Consider the following 19,230-nt stretch of genomic DNA (forward strand, 5'->3'; position numbering starts at 1 on the left):
GTTGCAAGGTCAAAATCCTGGAACTGCTTCCTGAACAGCACTGTGCGTGTGCCTTCAACATTCAAGAAAGTGGTTCACCACCACCTTTTTGCAGATAGGTCAGGATGAGCAACAAATTCTGACCTTGCAATGAATATGGCATGTGACCTGGAGAACAGATTTGAATCCTTTTGATTGTTAATGTTAGGAATATTCGTTCCATTAATGGACAGTGTCTGATTGATGTTAACCAGTGTCCTCTAGAAAGAGATTGTGACAAGTCATTCATCCATACTTCCTAAAATTTTACACGTGCATGTTTAAAGTCAACTCAGTTCAATATGTGTTAATATTACCCAAACCATGTTACGCCATCTGATCAGTATGTCTATTGTATGTAAATTTTATTTATCAGCCACTGGTATATTTTCCAATATATACTAACCCTTTTTTTAAAAATCACAGTGCCCTGGACTTGAGAAAACCAGTTACTGGATTGGGTTTAAATAAGACCTTTAAAACTAGCCAGAGCAAAGACTCTGTTTCCATTTTGTGGACTGGATTCAAGCCTCAATCTTAAAAAGTGAAAAGGCAGTCTGCTAATTCACCACTTCCCAGCTGGTGCCCTAAGGACTTGCTTTTCATCTTTTATCACTAAATTCATGCTCATTCATGCCCAGTTCAAGTCCTTTACTTTTTTTCTCTTTCTGAAAATATAATTTACTCAAGTATGTTACATGAGTGTTCAAAGTTAACATGTCATAAACTCCAAAAGAAATCTGTTTCTTCCAGTACTATATGTGGCACCTTGATGTCATTTCCTATTTTCTGGTAACCTTTAGTGGATAGGCAAGTCATTTGCTCCAAAGCTTCTCCATTGCACTCCCTGTTTTTATTGATCTAATGTATCTCTTTTGCAATAGTGTAGTTAGAATTGAATGCTGTCACATAAGAAACAGCAAATAGAAACCCATGTCCCACAAACAATATGGTCACCCACCAATGCACATCCTGAAAAAAATCTAGCTGAATTATTTAAATTTCCTATTTACATTCTGCAGAGGTCTGTTTAAACCCCACAGACTTTTACAGCACATCCCTGCTCCGAACTGAACAGTCGTTCGACAACTATTATAGAAAGCATATTATTAAACTAGAAAGAGTGCAGAAAAGATTTTACTCGGGTGCTACCGGGACTTGATGGTTTGAGTTATAAGAAGAGGCTGGATAGACTGTGACTTTTTTCTCTGGAGCATAGAAGGCTGAGATCTTGGAGGTCTATAAAATAATGAGGAGCAAAGATCAGTTAGATAATATCTTTTCCCAAAGGGCATAAGTTTAAGGTGAGAGGAGAGAGATACAAAAGTGTCCAGAGGGGCAACTTTTTCAGACAGACGGTGGTGAGTATCAGGAACAAGCTGCCAGAGGTGGTAGTAGAGGCGGGTACAGTTTTGTCTTTTGAAAAGCATTTAGACAGTTACATGGATAAGATGGACATAAGAGACATGGGCTAAATGCGGGCAATTGGGATTAGCTTCGGGGTTTTTTTAAAAAAAGGGCAGCCTGGGCAAGTTGGGCCAAAGGACCTGTTTCCATGCTGTAAACGTCTTTGACTCTAACTGTATGGAATGGTAATGTACATAATAGAAATGTTGCACTCAAGGTAAAATTCTGCAACTATTTTGAGATGTATATGTAGCTATGTGTAAATGAGGGCTGTGTAAGGTGATCATGCCTTGTATCTGACCCCTATGCAATCAGGAAATATTTGATGCTCTGACTGAGTAGAGGAAAAAACGATTCTGAAAACATGTAACCATAATATGATAGAATTTTACATTGTTTGAAAGTGAGGTAGTTCATTTGAAAGTGAGGTAGATTCTGAAGCCAGGGTGTTAAATTTGAACAAGGGAAATAATGAAGGTATGAGGGGCAAATTGCCTGAGGTAGAAAGTGGGCAATTCGACTCTTCAAGCCTGCCGCTCCATTCAATATGATCATTAGCTGATCCATTATCTCAACAACATACTACCACACTCTTCTCATCCCTTGACACCTTTAGAGTCTAGAAATCTATTTCCTTCTTAAATATATTCAGTGACTTTTGCCTCCACAGCCTTCTATGGTGGACATAACAGGCTACAAGATGAAGGCAGGTAAAATCGCTGGCTCCGATGTACCCCTCCTCGATGAGCTCAATGCATCCTACGTCTGTTTTGAGCAAGAGGTCAGCGAGAGCATGCCCTCTAATGTTCCTGGGGTAGACAAATCTGTATCCAAGGTCACCACTGCAGACATAAAGCAGCTTCTCGAAAGTCAGCCCACAGAAAGTGACTGGCCAGGATGAGGTACCCAGATATGCACTCAGATCCTGCACGGATCAGCTGGTAGTGGTATTCACAGATAGCTTCAACCTCTCTTTACAACAATCTGAGGTCCCTATCTGCTTCAAGAAGATGACCATCATCACAGTACCATGGTTAGCACTGCTGCTTCACAGCTCCAGGGACCTGGGTTCGATTCCTGGCTTGGGTCACTGTCTGTGTGGAGTTTGCACATTCTCCTGGTGTCTGAGTGGACTGTGGGAGGAAACCAGAGCACCCGGAGGAAACCCAAAGATGTGCAGGTTAGGTTGATTGGCCATGCTAAAATTGCCCCTTGGTGTACTAGGATGCTTAGGTTAAAGGGATTAGTGGGTAAAATATGTAGGGATATGGGGATAGGGCCTGTGTGGGATTGTGATCGGTGCAGACTCGATGGGCCGAAGGGCCTCTTTCTGCACTGTAGAGTTCTGTGGTTCTATGATAATGTGGAAAAATGTGAAGTTATCCACTTTGGTAGGAGGAACAGATGTGCAGGGTTTTTCTTAATGATAAAAGGTTAGAAAATATAGATGTATAAAGGGGCCTGGGTGTCCTTTAACGCAGTAAGAAGTCTCTCAACACCAGGTGCAAGTCCAACAGGTTTATTTGGTAAGCACACGCTTTCGAAACGAACAGGGCATATAAAGACACAAACTCAATTTACAAAATAATGGTTGGAATGTGAGTCTTTACAGATAATCAAGTTTTAAAGGTACAGACAATGTGAGTGGAGAGAGGGTTAAGCACAGGTTAAAGAGATGTACATTGTCTCCAGCCAGGACAGCTGGTGAGATTTTGCAAGCCCAGGCAAATCACATTCCAATCATTATTGAGTTTGTGTCTATATATGCCCTGTTTGTGAACAGAACTCTCACTCACCTGATGAAGGAGCAGCACTCTAAAAGCTAGTGGCCTGTGCTACCAAATAAACCTGTTGGACTTTAACCTGGTCTTGAGACTTCTTACTGTGTTTACCCCAGTCCAGTGTCGGCATCTCCACATCATAAAAAGATATGGAATAGTATGGGGGAAGCAAAGCATTTAAAATGGATGATCAGCCATGCTGGTATTGAATAGTGGAGCAGGTGTGATGGGCTGAATGGCCTCCTCCTGCTCCTGTGTAACAAAAGTTTTCATGAAAGCTGGTGTTCACCTGCTTGCAGCAGGTAGTGGTGACTTTGAAAGAAAATAAAGATTTTCAACATTTTAAATTATTTGAAAACAAACATTTTTTGGGGGGCATCTGTCTGTTTAACAACACCTAGAACAAAAAGAAGAAGATTAAACCAAAGCCACAGGTCAAAGCAGAGCCAGGAGAACTACAACTTAGCAAAAGTGCAGCCAATTATGATGACCTGTCTGCAGCTTCTTGGGAGAAGGAGGAAATAAACAATTATCACATCAATGGAACTGTAAATGATGAGTCAGTGGATTCGCTCAGTGAACAGTTGGATAACCTGTCTGTGGATGCCCAAGAGCTGGAAGATTCTGAATTGATGCCCCCTGAAATCAACAGTATCATGGGTCAGTGTATCTAAATTTAGCTTTCATTGATTAAATTTCCTTGTTTTATTATATGCACATTCTTTCCCAAATAATTGTAAAAGTCTGCATTTGTATTTTAGGAGTGGGATGGCTACAATTCAAACCAAATTAGAAAATCTGTGTTCCATTTTATGTTAACTGAAAACTACCTATGACGTTGAAATGATAACACACACTGCCGTCAGTACTCCAGCCATCTGTACATTTGGTAGAACTAACAAAAAGTCATTGCTTTCTGTGTGTTATGTGTATAGTTACAATTGGGTTTGATTGTCAGAAAGCTAAAACAAATTCTATCATGCCACCTCAAAGTAACTTATGTCTTTCTTCTCAATCATGACATTTAGTGTATATTGTATAATTTATTTCCTGACAATCTGCTGCCAAAACAAAACTCAATATTCTGGTACTTACTTTTTGGTGTCATTAATCTTAAAGTTCTCTATCACTAATTTTACTTAAAGTTCTTAATATTCTCATCACATAATAGTGTATAAATCAAAAATGGACATTTATTTTTAAAATGTGTTTATACACATATATTGGCGAGAAGCATAACAAAGAAAGGTACAGCACAGGAACAGGCCCTCCAAGCATGGGCCAATCATGATACCATAACTAAATTAAAAATAAACCTTCTGCCCTTACTTAGACCATTTCCCTCTATTCCCTTCTTATTCAGATACCCATCCTTTGCTTTGACAAAGGATCATCTGGACTCAACATCAGCTCTTTTCTCTCCTTGCAGATGCTGCCAGACCTGCTAAGATTTTCCAGCATTTTCTCTTTTGGTTTCAGATTCCAGCATCCACAGTAATTTGCTTTTATGCAAATAATATTGACAGTAAATTCAAAGCATTCAGTCTTCTGATCTTACCAATGATTATTTAACTAAAATTTTGCTTTTTTTTCCTAACCCATTGATTAAAATATTACCATGTAACTTACTATCAGCAATCTATTTTCCAGTTTGTAACTGGATGTTACAGACTAAGTATTTTTGTTAACAACAGGTTTATTTGGTATCACGAGCTTTTTGGAGTGCTGCTGCTTCTTCAGTGGTGAGGGGTGAAGGAGCAGCGCTTTGGAAGCTGGTGATACCAAATAAACCTGTTGGACTTTAACCTGGTGTTGTGAGATGTCTTACTGTGCCCACCCCAGTCCAATGCCAGCATCTTCACATTATATTTTTGTTAATGTCTAATGTATGGTGTCTGCTTGGACTTCAGGTTGTTGCCCACATCAGTATTTTCTGTTTTTTTTTTAAAATATATGGATATATTATACATCTGTATTTTAAAAACATCGCTTATTAGTGAACCACTATTGCACAGATTTGAACTATTTTGATCAGGCCCTTTGGACTAAAATCCAATTTAGCTACTTTATATATAAAAAGATATTTACCACATAAATCTTTGACAGGGCATAGTTTAATTTTTAAAAGTCCTGATGTTTGCTGTAACTTTTAGCTGAGATCATAAAAGTTTTCTGTGACTTTTATACATGTAATGTTGAGACAGTACTCAAATCTTAACCTCACGTTATTCTGAAACAAAAAAATACTTGACAGGAAAAAAATGTTTTTGCTACAATATTTATTCTGACACTTCAATCAATATTTTTCAGTGTCTGTCGTAGAAGATGAAAAGTGTAAAACAGAGTCAAAATTCCAGCCTCGTCATCATTTCCATAGTTCCCAGTCTACTAAAACATATCAACAAAGGAATACAACAAAGTCCAGGTCACGAGCTCCTTCAGGATCACAATCCTCTACCTCTCTTTCCCTTGTCACACCAGATGATGGTGCATTTGTTTCATCTAAGAATAAAAAAATAGGTAAGAGGTATTTACAACATTCTGCATGATCTAAAATGCTTCATTTTATCCATGTTCAGCCACATGGACTGATTTGGGGGGACGGGGGGGAGTGAATTATCTTGGTCATATAACTTTTGTTCCATTGGCTTCTGTTTTATACCTTTTATTTGTAATTCTCTACAATGCATGGTTGCAGATAGAAATACATCATGTGATTAATCACAGGCAGAATGGTGTTCCACAAGAATGTATTGCACTTTATGCTCAATTTCTGCATTTTCATTTATCTCTACTTTATATTTTCCTTATTGGCATTAAAATGAAGGATGCCAAAGCTAGAAAATGGAACTTTCCTGTTTTACCACACTGTTAGCATTGAGCATTTCTGGATCAGGTTTCACATAACTTAGCTGAAAATCAAAGCTTTCCCTTTCTGATATATGAAGGTGCATTAATCCCAGCCTTGAGGCCAGTTGAACTTTCCTTTACCAGCTGCCCTTTAGGCCTTTGAGAATTTCATTTTGTGAGTTATTATCATGAACCCAAATTCACTGTAAAATGGTTTGAAACTGTCCAAGCACCTTCCTTTTAAGATTCCTATTCATGGTACTACCCACGTACATTGTTTTTTGGGGAATGCCTTGTGGCCATTCTATGGTATAAACAGGTGTTCTTTGATTAAATTGGTGTGTCTTTAGATACCCAAGATATGCCGTGGATATAGTTTATCTGGACTTTAGTAGGGTATTTGACAAGGTCCCACATGACAGGTTGGCACAAAAACCAAAATCACATGGGATTTGGGGCTGGCTGGCTACATGGATACAAAACTGGCTTGGCCACACAGAGTAGTGGTGGAAGGGTGTTTTTCAGAATGTAGATCTGTGCTAGTGGTGTTCCACAGGGATCAGTGCTGGGACCTCTGCTGTTTGTAGTATATATAAATGATCTGGAGGAAAATGTGGGTGGTGACACAAAGATTGGTGGAGTTGCTGATAGCACTGGGGATTGTCAGTGGATACAACAGGATATAGATAGATTGAAGACCTGGGCACAGAAATGGCAGATGGAGTTTAATCTGGACAAATGCGAGGTGATGCATTTTGGAGGATCAAATTTAGGTGTGAATTATACAGTAACTGGCAGAACCCTTAGGAACATTAACATGCAGAGGGATCTGGGCATGCAGGTCCACAGTTCTCTAAAAGTGGCAACATGTGGTCAAGGTGATTAAGAAGGCATATGGCACACTTGCCTCCATCAGCCAGGGCATTGTGTACAAGAGTTGGGAAATCATGTTGCAACTATATAAAACTTTGGTTAGGCCACATTTGGAATATGTCGTGCAGTTCTGGTTGCCACATTACCAGAAGGACATGGAAGCTTTGGAGAGAGTGCATAGAAGGTTCAGCAGGATATGGCCTTGTCTCAAGGGTGTTGGCTCTGAGGAGCGGTTGAATAAAGTAGGATTGTTTTCACTGGAAAGACAGAGGTTGAGGGGAGACCTGATGGAAGTCTACAAAATTATGGCATAGGCAAGGGCAGGGTAGTCAGAGGCTTTTCCCAGGGTGGAAGTCTCATGTAAGAGTGCACAGATTTGTGAGAGGCGGAAAGCTTAAGGGATTTTCATGTCGAGAGTGGTGGGTGCCTGGAACATGCTGCCAGAGGAGGTGGTGGAAGCAGGCACTTTAGCTACATTTAAGAGGCACCTGGATGGGTGCATGAATAGGGAGGGAATAGAGGGATATGGCCTGAGTAAGGGTAAAGGTTTTTTTTTTGTTTAGTTACAGTATCATGATCGGCCCAGGCTTGGAGGTTTCTGTGCTGTACTTTTTTGCTCTTTGTAATGCATCTCAGAAGCATGCACGTCACATCTGCTTAGTTAAGTACAGGTATTATTGTTGAGTTCGTGTATCTGTTAAATTTCAGATACACTTCCAGGTCTCTGCACATGGATTGGATTTTGTTAATTTTGTCAAGAAAGGTTGGTATTTCATCAAGAGGCTGATTTAGTAATTCTAGAAACACAAATAGCAAATTGGGGAATTTGCAAAGCAGAATATAAATTTATATGAAGTTAACGTGCTTCGAGTTGTGCTCTACGGTTATGTTGTGTTAAATGCCCAACATCCCCTTTTGAAAGACAATATGGAGGAAATGAAATGTTCATATCTTTGGTAGTTTCAGCTGTGACATTATCTTATGAAAATGTTGCCTCTGTGCAATAATTGGGTTCACCAAAGGAAGAAAAATCTATGCTAAAATCAAGTGTCTTGCTGACATGCCTATGACCAGTTGCAGTCGAAATGTACACATTAATTGATCAAGATATTTGCTCAAGAAGTCTTCCAGCTTCAGATTCTTTCTAGTGCCAGACCACAAGTGAGATTAGTCACCAAGCTCCCCAGGACGAGCATCATCACAGTGGTACCCGGGTAAATTTTGGATACCACATATTTTACAGAGAAATCATGTTTTGAAAAATTAAAAGATTTATCATATCACAGAAGATGCTGGTCACAATTATTTTCAATAATTGTGAGAACTCTGTCAGGAGCTTACAGGTTTTAATTTCACCTGCTCGTAGTCTACTTCCAAGAAAATAATTTGCTGTAAATGCTTATGAGGTTTTCTTCACCTCAGCCAGAATCGTTATCTAGGTCTGTTTTGTGTTCAGTCTCTTTAAATGCTGGCATGATATTTGGTTGACATTGTCGTGTTCCTAACTCCGAGGAACTGTGCATGCTGTACAGGTTTTGTAGGGTGTGAAATTGCAGGGCTTGTTACTTAGAATCACTGGACCAGTAAGCTGCCGGTTAAAATTATTCCACAAGCAATATCACAATGTTATGTGAGACTATGGCTTTAGTGACATACTGGCGAAAAAAATCCTGTGTAAATGCCCAATCCTGCCATATGCCCCTTTATATACCTGAAGGCTTTCATCAACCTCAGCCTAACTGCCACCTGCAGAGCTATGCTTACTATAAAGAACTGTAAGGGGTGCAAAAAAATATACTTCTGTATGATGTGAAATGGTATTTGTATTGAAATGATTTGAACCACCTTTGGGTTCAGAGGCCATTCATGTACCACTAAAAGTTTGCTCTTGCTGTGTGTGCTTATTTGTACCTCTATATTACAGTCCAATTATAAAGTCATACATCAAGTTTGAATCTCCATGAGGGCCATGTTTTCTTGAGTTGGCCAGAAGGAAAGGAATTGTGGTGATAAATATGTTCGTTTCTACAAGGGAAGAGAACAGGAGAATTGAAAACAGTCAGTGTCTATGTTACTAGAGCTACGATAAATGTGTTCCTGCTCAAGGTAAAGTGGCGCTGCCACTTAAGATGCTGTATCAATCTATTTTACCTGCCAAACATAAGAGTGATACTGTCTACTTGACTTCATTTTAATTGAATTTGTGCAAATAAAAGCCTTTCAGTGAGAAATTGTTGACTGGATATTTTGCCTTTTTTGGAGTGGAACTTCTTAAATTAACAAGAATAAACTGAATAGCAGCCAGAAGAAGTTTGGTCTATCTGAACAAGGTTGACCTTAGCTTTCACTGAGATAGAGTTTGTGGTGGTTCTGCTGGTGAGAGTCACAGCTTGAATATCATAGTGGAATCAGCTGAAGGCAGCCAATTTTGAGGAGGATAATTTCACGGTTGACAGAATCAAAGGATCTTGTGAGATCAAAAAGGTCCATGTAAATGCTGGTTCTGGCAGGTGGCAGTTGAAGGGAACTCTTGAAGTGATCTTCCCTGTGGCAGGCAGGAGGGACATGCCTCTGTAGTTACCAAAATTAGACTCATCTCCCTTCTTGAATATCGTCACAATCCCAGCATTTCTGAGGTCCTCTGGCATATGTTCTTCCCAGATGCATTCCTGAAAAGGTCAAACTTACCTGCTGACTGTGGGGGACCTCAGCTTGTGAGCAGGTTCAGTTGGGAAGGCACCAACCACATTGAAAGACTTCATTGGGATCAAACAATTGAGGCATTGAAAGTACCTTGCAAACAACCTATCTACCCAACTTTTTGAGCACCACTTACTCCTTGTGGCAGTCTGAGAGTCGCACAGTTGACTTGCTAACCGTTTCAGAACTCATCAAACCAGACCTTCCCTAACCTATTATTTGCCGTTAGATTTGATGCAATGCAGTGTCGTGCAGACCAATGGGGGGGTGGCTTATTCCACATCAGAGACTTCCTTCGATAGCGCCTTTTAAACCCGTGTCCTCTACTACCTAGAAGAACAATGGCAGTAGATACATTGGGGTCACCACCACTTGCAAGTCCACTTCCTAAGCTGCACAGCATCCTGACTTGGAAATATATCACCCTTCCTTCAACGTGGCTAAGTCAAAATCCTAGAACTCCCAACAGCCCTGCAGTGGTTCAAGAAGGCAGCTCACCGCACCTTCTCAAGGGGATGGGGAATAAATACTGGCCTAACCAGCAACGCCCACATCCCATGAACTAATCAAAGAAAAACTATTCTCTACTGTATTGAGGAATGTGGCAGGGTTGTCAGTCCTGTACATGACTACAAGTGATTGGTACTGAACCTCAATGTACTGTGGAAAACCAAAAAGATGTCCAAAGTGAACCTTTAACCACTGTTGCTCTTGTAATTGGAACCAGACAATATCATCCCCTCCGCATCCAGTATTTACAAAAATTTAACTGCAGATTCAGCTGTGACTTTCCCTGCCCCTTGAACAGTTTCTCCAAGGATTTTCCTCCCAATCATCATTGGGATCAAACTTTAGATATCTTTGTTTCCACTAACATTCAGTGATGCTATCTAATCCACAATTTAATTAATCTGATGATCAATGTAATATCACAAGTCATGGCCCCAGTTAGGGCAAATAGCAAAACATAGGAAAATGACTAAACCAGCCAACATGCCCTCAAGGCCATTTAAAGATGGGCAATAAATGCTGGGGTAGTCAACTATGCCACATCCTGAAGGATTTTTTTTGAGAATCTACAACCCATTCATATTGTAAAACTGGATAAAAGCAAATTACTGCGGATGTTAGCATCTGAAACCAAAAGAGAAAATGCTGGAAAATCTCAGGTTTTCTAAGGCGAGAAAAGAGCAGAAGGAGGCATTTGGCCCATCTAGTCTGCAAGACTCCAACAGAGCATCCTACACAGGCCATAACACCGTAACCGCACACATTTACTCTGCTAATCCTCCTAACCTATACATCTTTGGACACTAAGGGGCAATTTAGCATGGCTCATCAACCTAATCTGCACATCTTTTGATGTCAAAACAGAGTCAACTGCATGTGCCCAATTGTTTTCAGCCACAATTTTGGACTTTGTTTCTCCCTGTTATACGTTATAACTTCCTCATAAAAGCTAATGAAAAACGTTTCACTGACTTTGGATAGGCAGCCCGATCTTTTTTTTTGTTATATCAAGTCTACCAGCAGTAAATGTTAAGTAAGTCCAGCTAATCTCCTTAGTGCAGAATTGAGGTGGTGCACCGTTTGATGGGTCGCCTTTTAGATAAGATGTTAAATCAAGGCCCCCTACCTGCCCTCAGATCGAAGTAAAAGAAGTCAATGCATGATTCAAAGAGCAGTAGAGGAGTTCTTGCACTGTTCTAACCTATTTCTGTCCTGCAATCTGATTACCTGCTTATTGTCTCATTCCTGTTAGTGGGGGCTTGCCTTGTGCTGCTGAGTTTCCTATATTTACAGCATTCTCTTAATGTTATAGCTAATAGTGTGATAATTTTGGGGAGCTTTTTGGATCCTTCTGTATCTCCTTTTGCCAAACTGATAGTGAGGGGTGTAGTTTCATCATGGTATCAATCATCTCACTTTTTTTCCACTAGGTACTAATATAGAGAAGTCAGCAAAAGACTTGCAGCGATGTACTGTATCCCTAGCTAGATACCGGGCAGTTATTAAAGAAGAAATGGACATTTCTATTCGGAAAATGAAGGTGGCATTTGCTGAACTACAGAACTGGTAGGTCATTCACTGAACATAAATGACAGATTTCACTGTCAATTACTAAGCTGCAATGTAATAAATTGATAAAAAAGGAAAAGAATCTCAACTGATACTCATTTCAGCAGAAGATAATAATCCCTCTTAAATACTGAACTTTTTTAAAGCGCCCCATTCTTTTGTGTGATTGGGAAAGATTTGGATGTGTGTCTGCAATCATCTGTCAATAACCTGTTTCATTGTGAACACGTTGTCAGCTAGATTCTAGCTGCATTTGCATTTAAGATGTATAGAATGTTTGACGAGGAGGGGAGTACATCTCATCAAGGAACGTGCTTAAATGATCAATGACCAGGCTTTGCAGCATTCAGTAAAACTTATTGTTATATTAGGACATGAGCCACCATGTTCCCAACAATTATTTGGCTGGGATTGCTGAATTGCACCTATTCTGAATTACTGCTTGCATATCAATTATACCTGCTGATGACACTGGGTGTTTTTCTTTAAATATATAGTGGGAGGTTTTATCATATTGGATCTACTTTGTGTCAAAATGGCAGATTAAACTGGAGCTCAACTGATCACAACTCATCACCTTGAACAACAGTCTATGCAGTGTTATAAGGCAGTGACTATTACATACAGCAAGGCTCGAGAGTCTCAAAAAAAAGGCTTTGATTGGAGAATACAAGAAATAACAAACCAGGCATTCTTTTGCAGAAATATTTGAACAACCACGATAGTTTCAAAACTATGGAAGCACATCAGAAGTTTAAAACATCTTTGGAACGGAGATGTTTTAATTTTGGATGTATTAATGATTCCATAGAAACATTTGGAAACTATATCTAGCAATGACCTAAATGCAGATAATGAAGTGGGTGAGGCAGGATAAGCTGCTGCTGAGCAGGATCTGACCGTTTAAGGAAAGAACAATCATTATGCAATTCCTATATTTTCAGACAATACAAATGTATATGAAACTTGATTTTGTCACCAAATCCTTGCTGTGTGTCTTTAGTCATATCCTGTTGCCTGACCACACCCAAAACAAATACAAGATTTTTTTAATGAAGTGTAAACAAATTTTACTAAGGACTAAAGTGCACCCAAGTCAAAATATGTCAGTATATTGTCTTGTGGATCACTTCTTAAAATTTACTTTCTGTAACCTTCCACTGCCTGTGACCCTATACAGATCTCTAATTCTGCTCCATAATCCAAACCTTAAAGTTCACTATCCCTGAGAAATGGGTGGCCTTCCAACCCACCCGCCCCGCCTCAACTTTTCCATTTCCTTTACACTCATTTTTTGCACCAGTCAGAAGGGACGGTGACCTGTTCATAGGAATCTGTCAGTCCAACTTTGTTTGTTTCGCTTGGCTTTAATAACCCTATTGCAATTAGGAGTCTGTCTTATGGAGGATTTCAAGGCAGAGCCTGCATAGATGCATGCTGTTGAATTATATCACTGATCTCCGTTCCAAAGATGTTTTAAACTTCTGATGTGCTTCCATAGTTTTGAAACTATCGTGGTTGTTCAAATATTTCTGCAAAAGCATGCCTGGTTTGTTATTTCTTGTATTCTCCAATCAAAGCCTTTTTTTTTTTGAGACTCTCGAGCCTTGCTGTATGTAATAGTCACTGCCTTATAACACTGCGTAGACTGTTGTTCAAGGTGGTGAGTTGTGACCAGTAGAGCTCCAGTTTAATCTGCCAGCAACACACTGTCATCTATGAAACAGAATGTAGCAATACTTTAGCAGTGCTTGGAACAGACATTCAGGCCATCTCTTTATAACACCATCCAACCCGTGAGGACATCAGAAAGGATGGATAATTGTGGACAACCTTGCATTGTGTTTTTTTTCTCAGATTCAGTGGCTGTTGTTTCTAAGTTCTTCCTAGACCATAGAAGATACTTTATCATAATATGGTACATATTTACTAAATTTTAAAACAAACTTGTGTGGCCTACATGTGGGGGCAGCTAGCAACTGCTCCACTGATCCAAATGATGATTTTTTGCTCTTTCACCTATCTGAAGTAATTGGAACTTGTGCGTCAATTTTAAGTATTTTTTGACAATGCATAAGTGAGAAAATTAACTATTACCAGTAAAATAGCATACTTTGTCATTTTAGAATTTAGATTGGTAGCTGCAGTTTGGTAGCGAGTGTGCATTGTACAGAAGAATTCTGTTTAACTTAGAAGTGAAGTATTTATTACCCTCAAACCTGTCCTTTTGTGGAAATTTAAGGAAATACTTGCTAAACAGTCATGGAGAAAATGTTAGTGACGATGAGAATCAAATATATTTGTGGTGATTTGTTGTGGGTTGAATTTGAAGTCTCCGATTAACCATCAAAAGATGAGGGTCTGAAACCTCTGGTTCCCCAGTGTCAGATTTTGGGGGGGAGGTGAGGGAAAAGTTCATAGTTACTCTGAAAGACCCATCAGAGCCCCACACAGGACCCCAACTCCCATGGGATTTCCCCACTTTCCCTTGACCCAACCATGCTAAACCTCATAACAGCCCAACCACTCCACCGACCCGAATGACCCGGATATACAAACACCCCACACTTAGCTTAGAACCCTACCTTCTCCCCATGGGGCAGCCAGTGTCGTTAAAAAGGGGAAGTGTCTTCCTTTGCTTCACTCCTTTAACATTTCACCACTGGAGCCAGGGTCCTGCTTTGCTGCTTGAATCGCATCCGGCCTGAGCCGGCAAGGCCGGTGACACAGGCGATTTAGAACTTAAGTGTAGGGAAATCAGTACAGAGTAGCAATCCGCTGCTGTTATGTTATGGCCCAAGATTCTTTGGAACAGCAGTTACTGTGAACCACAAGTTGTATTTTGCAGTATGTAAATGAAGAATTTAAATCTTTTGGAGACTCTTTACCTTAATGAGTTTTATTCTCAGATGTTGCAACAGTCACTGAGCAAGGTGCTATCTTTTGGCATTCTATTGTATTGCTCCACAGGTTTCCAGTCACTGCATAACATTTTGACCTTTGAGAGCGATGACTTCATTGCTGTAGATCTACAGGGCACATCATCCTGAAATATTGGCAGTCGCATGCCATTAAATTTCTAGGACAAAAACCAACTATAATTGTATTTCACAGTATTGTAATTAATCAAATGAAAAGCCAAAATTCAATCATCAAATCGTCACAAAGATTGAAATCTTATTTTTTCTTAAATCTCAACATGCCAGGGACAGATTGTATCTGCCATATTTAGAATATTTTTCCACAACTTAAAGGTCATTGTAACTCCTCCTTCCCCTTGGATTCATTTAATCTGTTGTATTACTGTTATAGATATCTGTAATTTGTGGTTATCTACTTCAGGTTGTTGCTAAGCAACATGGCTTAGACAGTCCATTCCTCAATTGTCATGTGATTTGCGTGAAAACAAAACTTAAAACTAATTGGAGGGGCAGGGATATTGAGAATACACATTGTGATTTTTCTATGTTAAAATTCACAGTGCAGTATAGTAGCTTTATGCCGTTTTGCAGAGCAGTAAGATTGCAGTTTGGTTCCCTCCAAGGGCAGAGATGAGATTGTAACTTGACTTTAGCCACATTTTTGAGAACAATGTTGATGAAAGTCTGGAAGTAGATCATCCATCTTGTTTATTTATAGGAGGTGCCAGGTCTGGGGAATCAAGAAGAATAAAAATAACGACAAAAGATACCTCCTGAAAAATTTTCATTAGTATAGAAACTATAATTTGGTTTCTATTACACAATTTCCTTTAATACAAAAGCTTGTGAAGAATTTTTGATGGAAAAGGGTAGGGAAATGGAGAAATTACATGTGAATAGAGATCAAGACTTGTTTCCAGACATAAATGTCAAAGTGACATTGGACAGAATGTTTATCTCATAGGAGCAAGTAATCAACTAATGCATAGTTTCAGAAACAGCAGTATGTTTTGATATTGGGTTCCTTGTTCACTTAGAAACATTGTGATTGGTCTAATAAAGTGATTTGACTGTAAATTAGTCACATTCTTTGTCAGATGTGCTTATCTGGGGAAATCTAGCTTGTTGTGCTTCCTTCTGATGAAGGAATAAAGAAACATGTATAATACACTACCATCCAGAACAGGAGGGATGATAATTGAAATGAAAGGTAATTATTAGTTTATCATTCATAATTGGGTGTGGGCATTGCTGGCAAAGTGAGAAAGTTGTGGGCTTTCTTTAACCACTGGTAGCATAATGTTATAATTAAAACCTGTTAGCTCACTTCAGAGAGCAGTTAATAGTTGACTGCATTGCTGTGGCTGTGAAGTCACATGTCGGCCAGACGAGGTAAGGACAGCAGATTTCCTTCCCTCAAGGACATTAGTGAACCGGATGGGTTTTTCGAACAATCGACAATGGTTTCAAGGTCATCAGTTGATTCTTAATTCCAGATATATTTTATTGAATTCAAATTCCACCATCTATCATGGCGGGATTCGACCGCGAATCTCCAGACCATTAGCTGAGTTTCTGGGTTAATAATCTAGCAATAATACCACTAGGCCATTGCCTCCCCTCAAATGTCCTTAAGATTGAGTATACAAAATTGAATGTAGTACTCCAGATGGGGGTCTGGCCAAGGCTTTGTACAACTAAAGCATAATTTCCTCCTTTTGTGTTCCAGCCTCATTAAGGTTAACCTTTTGGTTATTTTTTGTAGCTGTGCGTAAGTTTTTGGTTTTTAGTGTACCAATACATTTATTCCTTTGCTCCTGCACAGTTCGTAGTCTCTTGTCATAAGAAAATATTCTAATTTTTCTTTCTTGGCTTCAGACCTCACTTTACTCACATTGATTTCCATTTGGTACAGTTTTGCACATTCATTGAATCTGCATATTGCTTTGTAACTTCCTGCTCCCACCTACTTGCGTGAAACCTTATTCAGTAGCTTCTGAGAATCCATTATAGGCAACATTCGCACACCTACCTGTACTCACCGTGTTAGTGGCCGTATCTTACTATTCCTTCACTGTCACAGGACTAAAATCCTGGAATTTCTTCCTGAACAGCACTGTGGGTGTACCCACAGCACTGTGGGTGTACCCACACCACATGGGTTGCATCTTTTCAAGAAGGTAGCTCCGCACCACTACCTCAAGGTGGCCTAGCCAGAGACACCCATATTCCATGAAAGAATTAAATAAATTGTGTTATCTGTGAATCTGTTTGAATAATGTTAAATAGCTTTTTGGAATTTGAATCACTCCCAACTGTCAATTAATCACAGATATGATAAAGGAAATGTAAATAAAATCATATGCCAAAATCTGGAGTACAAAGCAACATTGCTGGAGTTCTGTCAACTTTTTAATATTACTGATGAGAAACAATTTTATCCACCTAATCGAAGAAGCTTGACATTTGGGATAAAAACTGTATTGTTGTTTAATGACTCTACACATACAACAACTTGGTTACATAGCAAAACATAGGAAAAATGACTAAACCAGCCAACTCACCAAAAGGTGTGATTTTAATCACAATACTGACAGATGAATGGGTAGGTTTTCATTTTGCTGTTTGCCACCTTTTCTCTAATTGACTTTATAATAACTCTGTGGCCCATAAGATATGCTCACCATGATGGAACCATGCAGTAAAGTTGTGTCAATTACTGGCTGATAGCACACTCGTGGGACAATTATCTTAAACAAAAAAAATTTCAAATTAATAAGTTGCAGGGACTGGAGGAAGTGGTTTCAATAACAAATAATTTTAAGGGCTTTGGTTTCCATTCCTAAATTTTTGTTCAGTTTATGAGCTTTTAAAACAAACTCTCCCAATGCAAATCTGTGTTGTGTGATTAATTACCTTTTCTGTTGTGTGTCCAGATACCTCTGTGGAATGAAGTGGCCAACAGTTCACAATGCCACCATCTGGCCATAAATTTTAAAAAATGAATATTGTTTTTTCAAGCTTTGTTTTTTCAAGCATGGGTTCATTTGACTCAGTGGCCACTCTGTTTATGTGGGCCTATATGTTCATTGTAGCCATTCAGCCATTGAGGGAGTTCAAAACTGAGCCTAAACCTGCCCTTCACCCAGTGCACTTCCAGCTAGATAGCAATCAGAGATTGTGTGTTAAAAGAAGAGCAAAGTTTAATGTTAAAATATTTGTTGATGGTGCAAATCTCATTTAATTATTTCAAAGATTAAACAGCTGTTTTTTGAAAGCTGGATTGAAGATGAAGACAACACCAAAAGGGTGGATCCGAGTAGAGAGAAACGGAGTTAACGTTTCAGGTCAAGACCCTATCTCTAGAAGCTGAAGAAAGGGTGAGTAACCTGAAATGGTGACTCTGTTTCTCTCGCCAGCAGATATTGCCAGACCTGCTGAGTATTTCTAGCATTTTCTGTCTTTATTTCGGATTTCTACCAGTGTTTTGCTTTTGTATCAAAAGGGTGGAAATTTGTGCACAGCTGTAACTTAGTCAGTTAGAAATCTAGCATCGGTTTCCTGGGTAGTGGTATCATTTTGATCCATATTTAAACACCGAAACTGAGATGAAATCTAATTTCTTCACATTCTGGTTTCTGTTTTCTATTTATTTGCACCTGTTGTCTATTATCTGCTATCTTGGGTATTTTACCCCTTTTAATTTACATTCAGAAAATTACATAGACTGTATGGATGTTATACATTTAACTACTAGATCAGACACTACAATTTGACAGCTTGTCAATTAAAATAATAGTGTGAGGGTTTGACCAAGTGGCTTTTGTCATTCTTCTCAACACAGCCTTTACTGGTCTTAGCCCTCTAACTTGCAGATAACTGGGTGAGCTAGTTGCATAGACAAATTCATAGATTTCTGTGAGCTGCCTAAAATATTCGTAGGCCATTGTCTGAAATTACTAGATCTGGAATGCAGTGTGTGGCAAAATTTTCTTTCAGTAATGTAATGACAGCTTCTGAGTTGGGACTGCGAAGACTTATCAACCTCAATCCACCTGGAGTAATAGTCAACAACTGTGAGGAATATGCTCCCCTTGAGCTGGAAAAGATCAACTCAGAGATTTCCACAGTCTGGACGGAAATGAGGATACCGTTGGTGTTCCTTTTGCTCCTGGTGACAGATCGCACAAGTGACGCAGCTTGAAATCATTTCTGTAATGATTTTGAGATTCCTGGCTACCAAATGGAGTTCCATGCTCTAAAACGATGCTGTATTGCTCAGGTGTCCCTCATGTATTCTCTGAAGGACCTTGAGTCTGAGGACTCAGCACTGGTTTGATGCTAGTTTTGATATTTTTAACCCTGCTGCTTTAGTTAACACCCTCTCTCTTAAACATACAAAACTGAACATATGACCAACAACCTGAGAGAACCTTCCCTACCCCACTAGCACTATTTAAAGGGAACATCAAAATTTTCAAGGGTAGTAATTTATGACTTTCTCATTGAGTCGTGATGCCTGGAATGGGCAAGTTGTCTTGTGAGGAAGGTTGGACAGGTTAGGCTCGCATCTGCTGGAAGTTGCAAGGGTAAGAGGCGAC

General features: G+C 39.3%; 1 protein-coding gene across 1 annotated transcript in view; it reads left to right on the forward strand.

Moving 5' to 3' along the window:
• Positions 1-19,230, forward strand: part of LOC145361941 (spermatogenesis-associated serine-rich protein 2-like) — a 111,076-nt gene that overhangs the window by 63,550 nt on the left and 28,296 nt on the right. Inside the window, exons 6-8 of the mRNA XM_080217929.1 lie at positions 3,608-3,866; positions 5,517-5,726; positions 11,570-11,705. Of these exons, the coding sequence (XP_080074055.1) occupies positions 3,608-3,866; positions 5,517-5,726; positions 11,570-11,705 (605 nt within the window). The remainder of the gene's footprint in view (positions 1-3,607; positions 3,867-5,516; positions 5,727-11,569; positions 11,706-19,230) is intronic.

Source organism: Carcharhinus amblyrhynchos, chromosome X, assembly GCF_965287045.1.
Source record: "Carcharhinus amblyrhynchos chromosome X, sCarAmb.v2.hapA, whole genome shotgun sequence".
In the NCBI taxonomy this organism is placed as follows: Eukaryota; Metazoa; Chordata; class Chondrichthyes; order Carcharhiniformes; family Carcharhinidae; genus Carcharhinus; species Carcharhinus amblyrhynchos.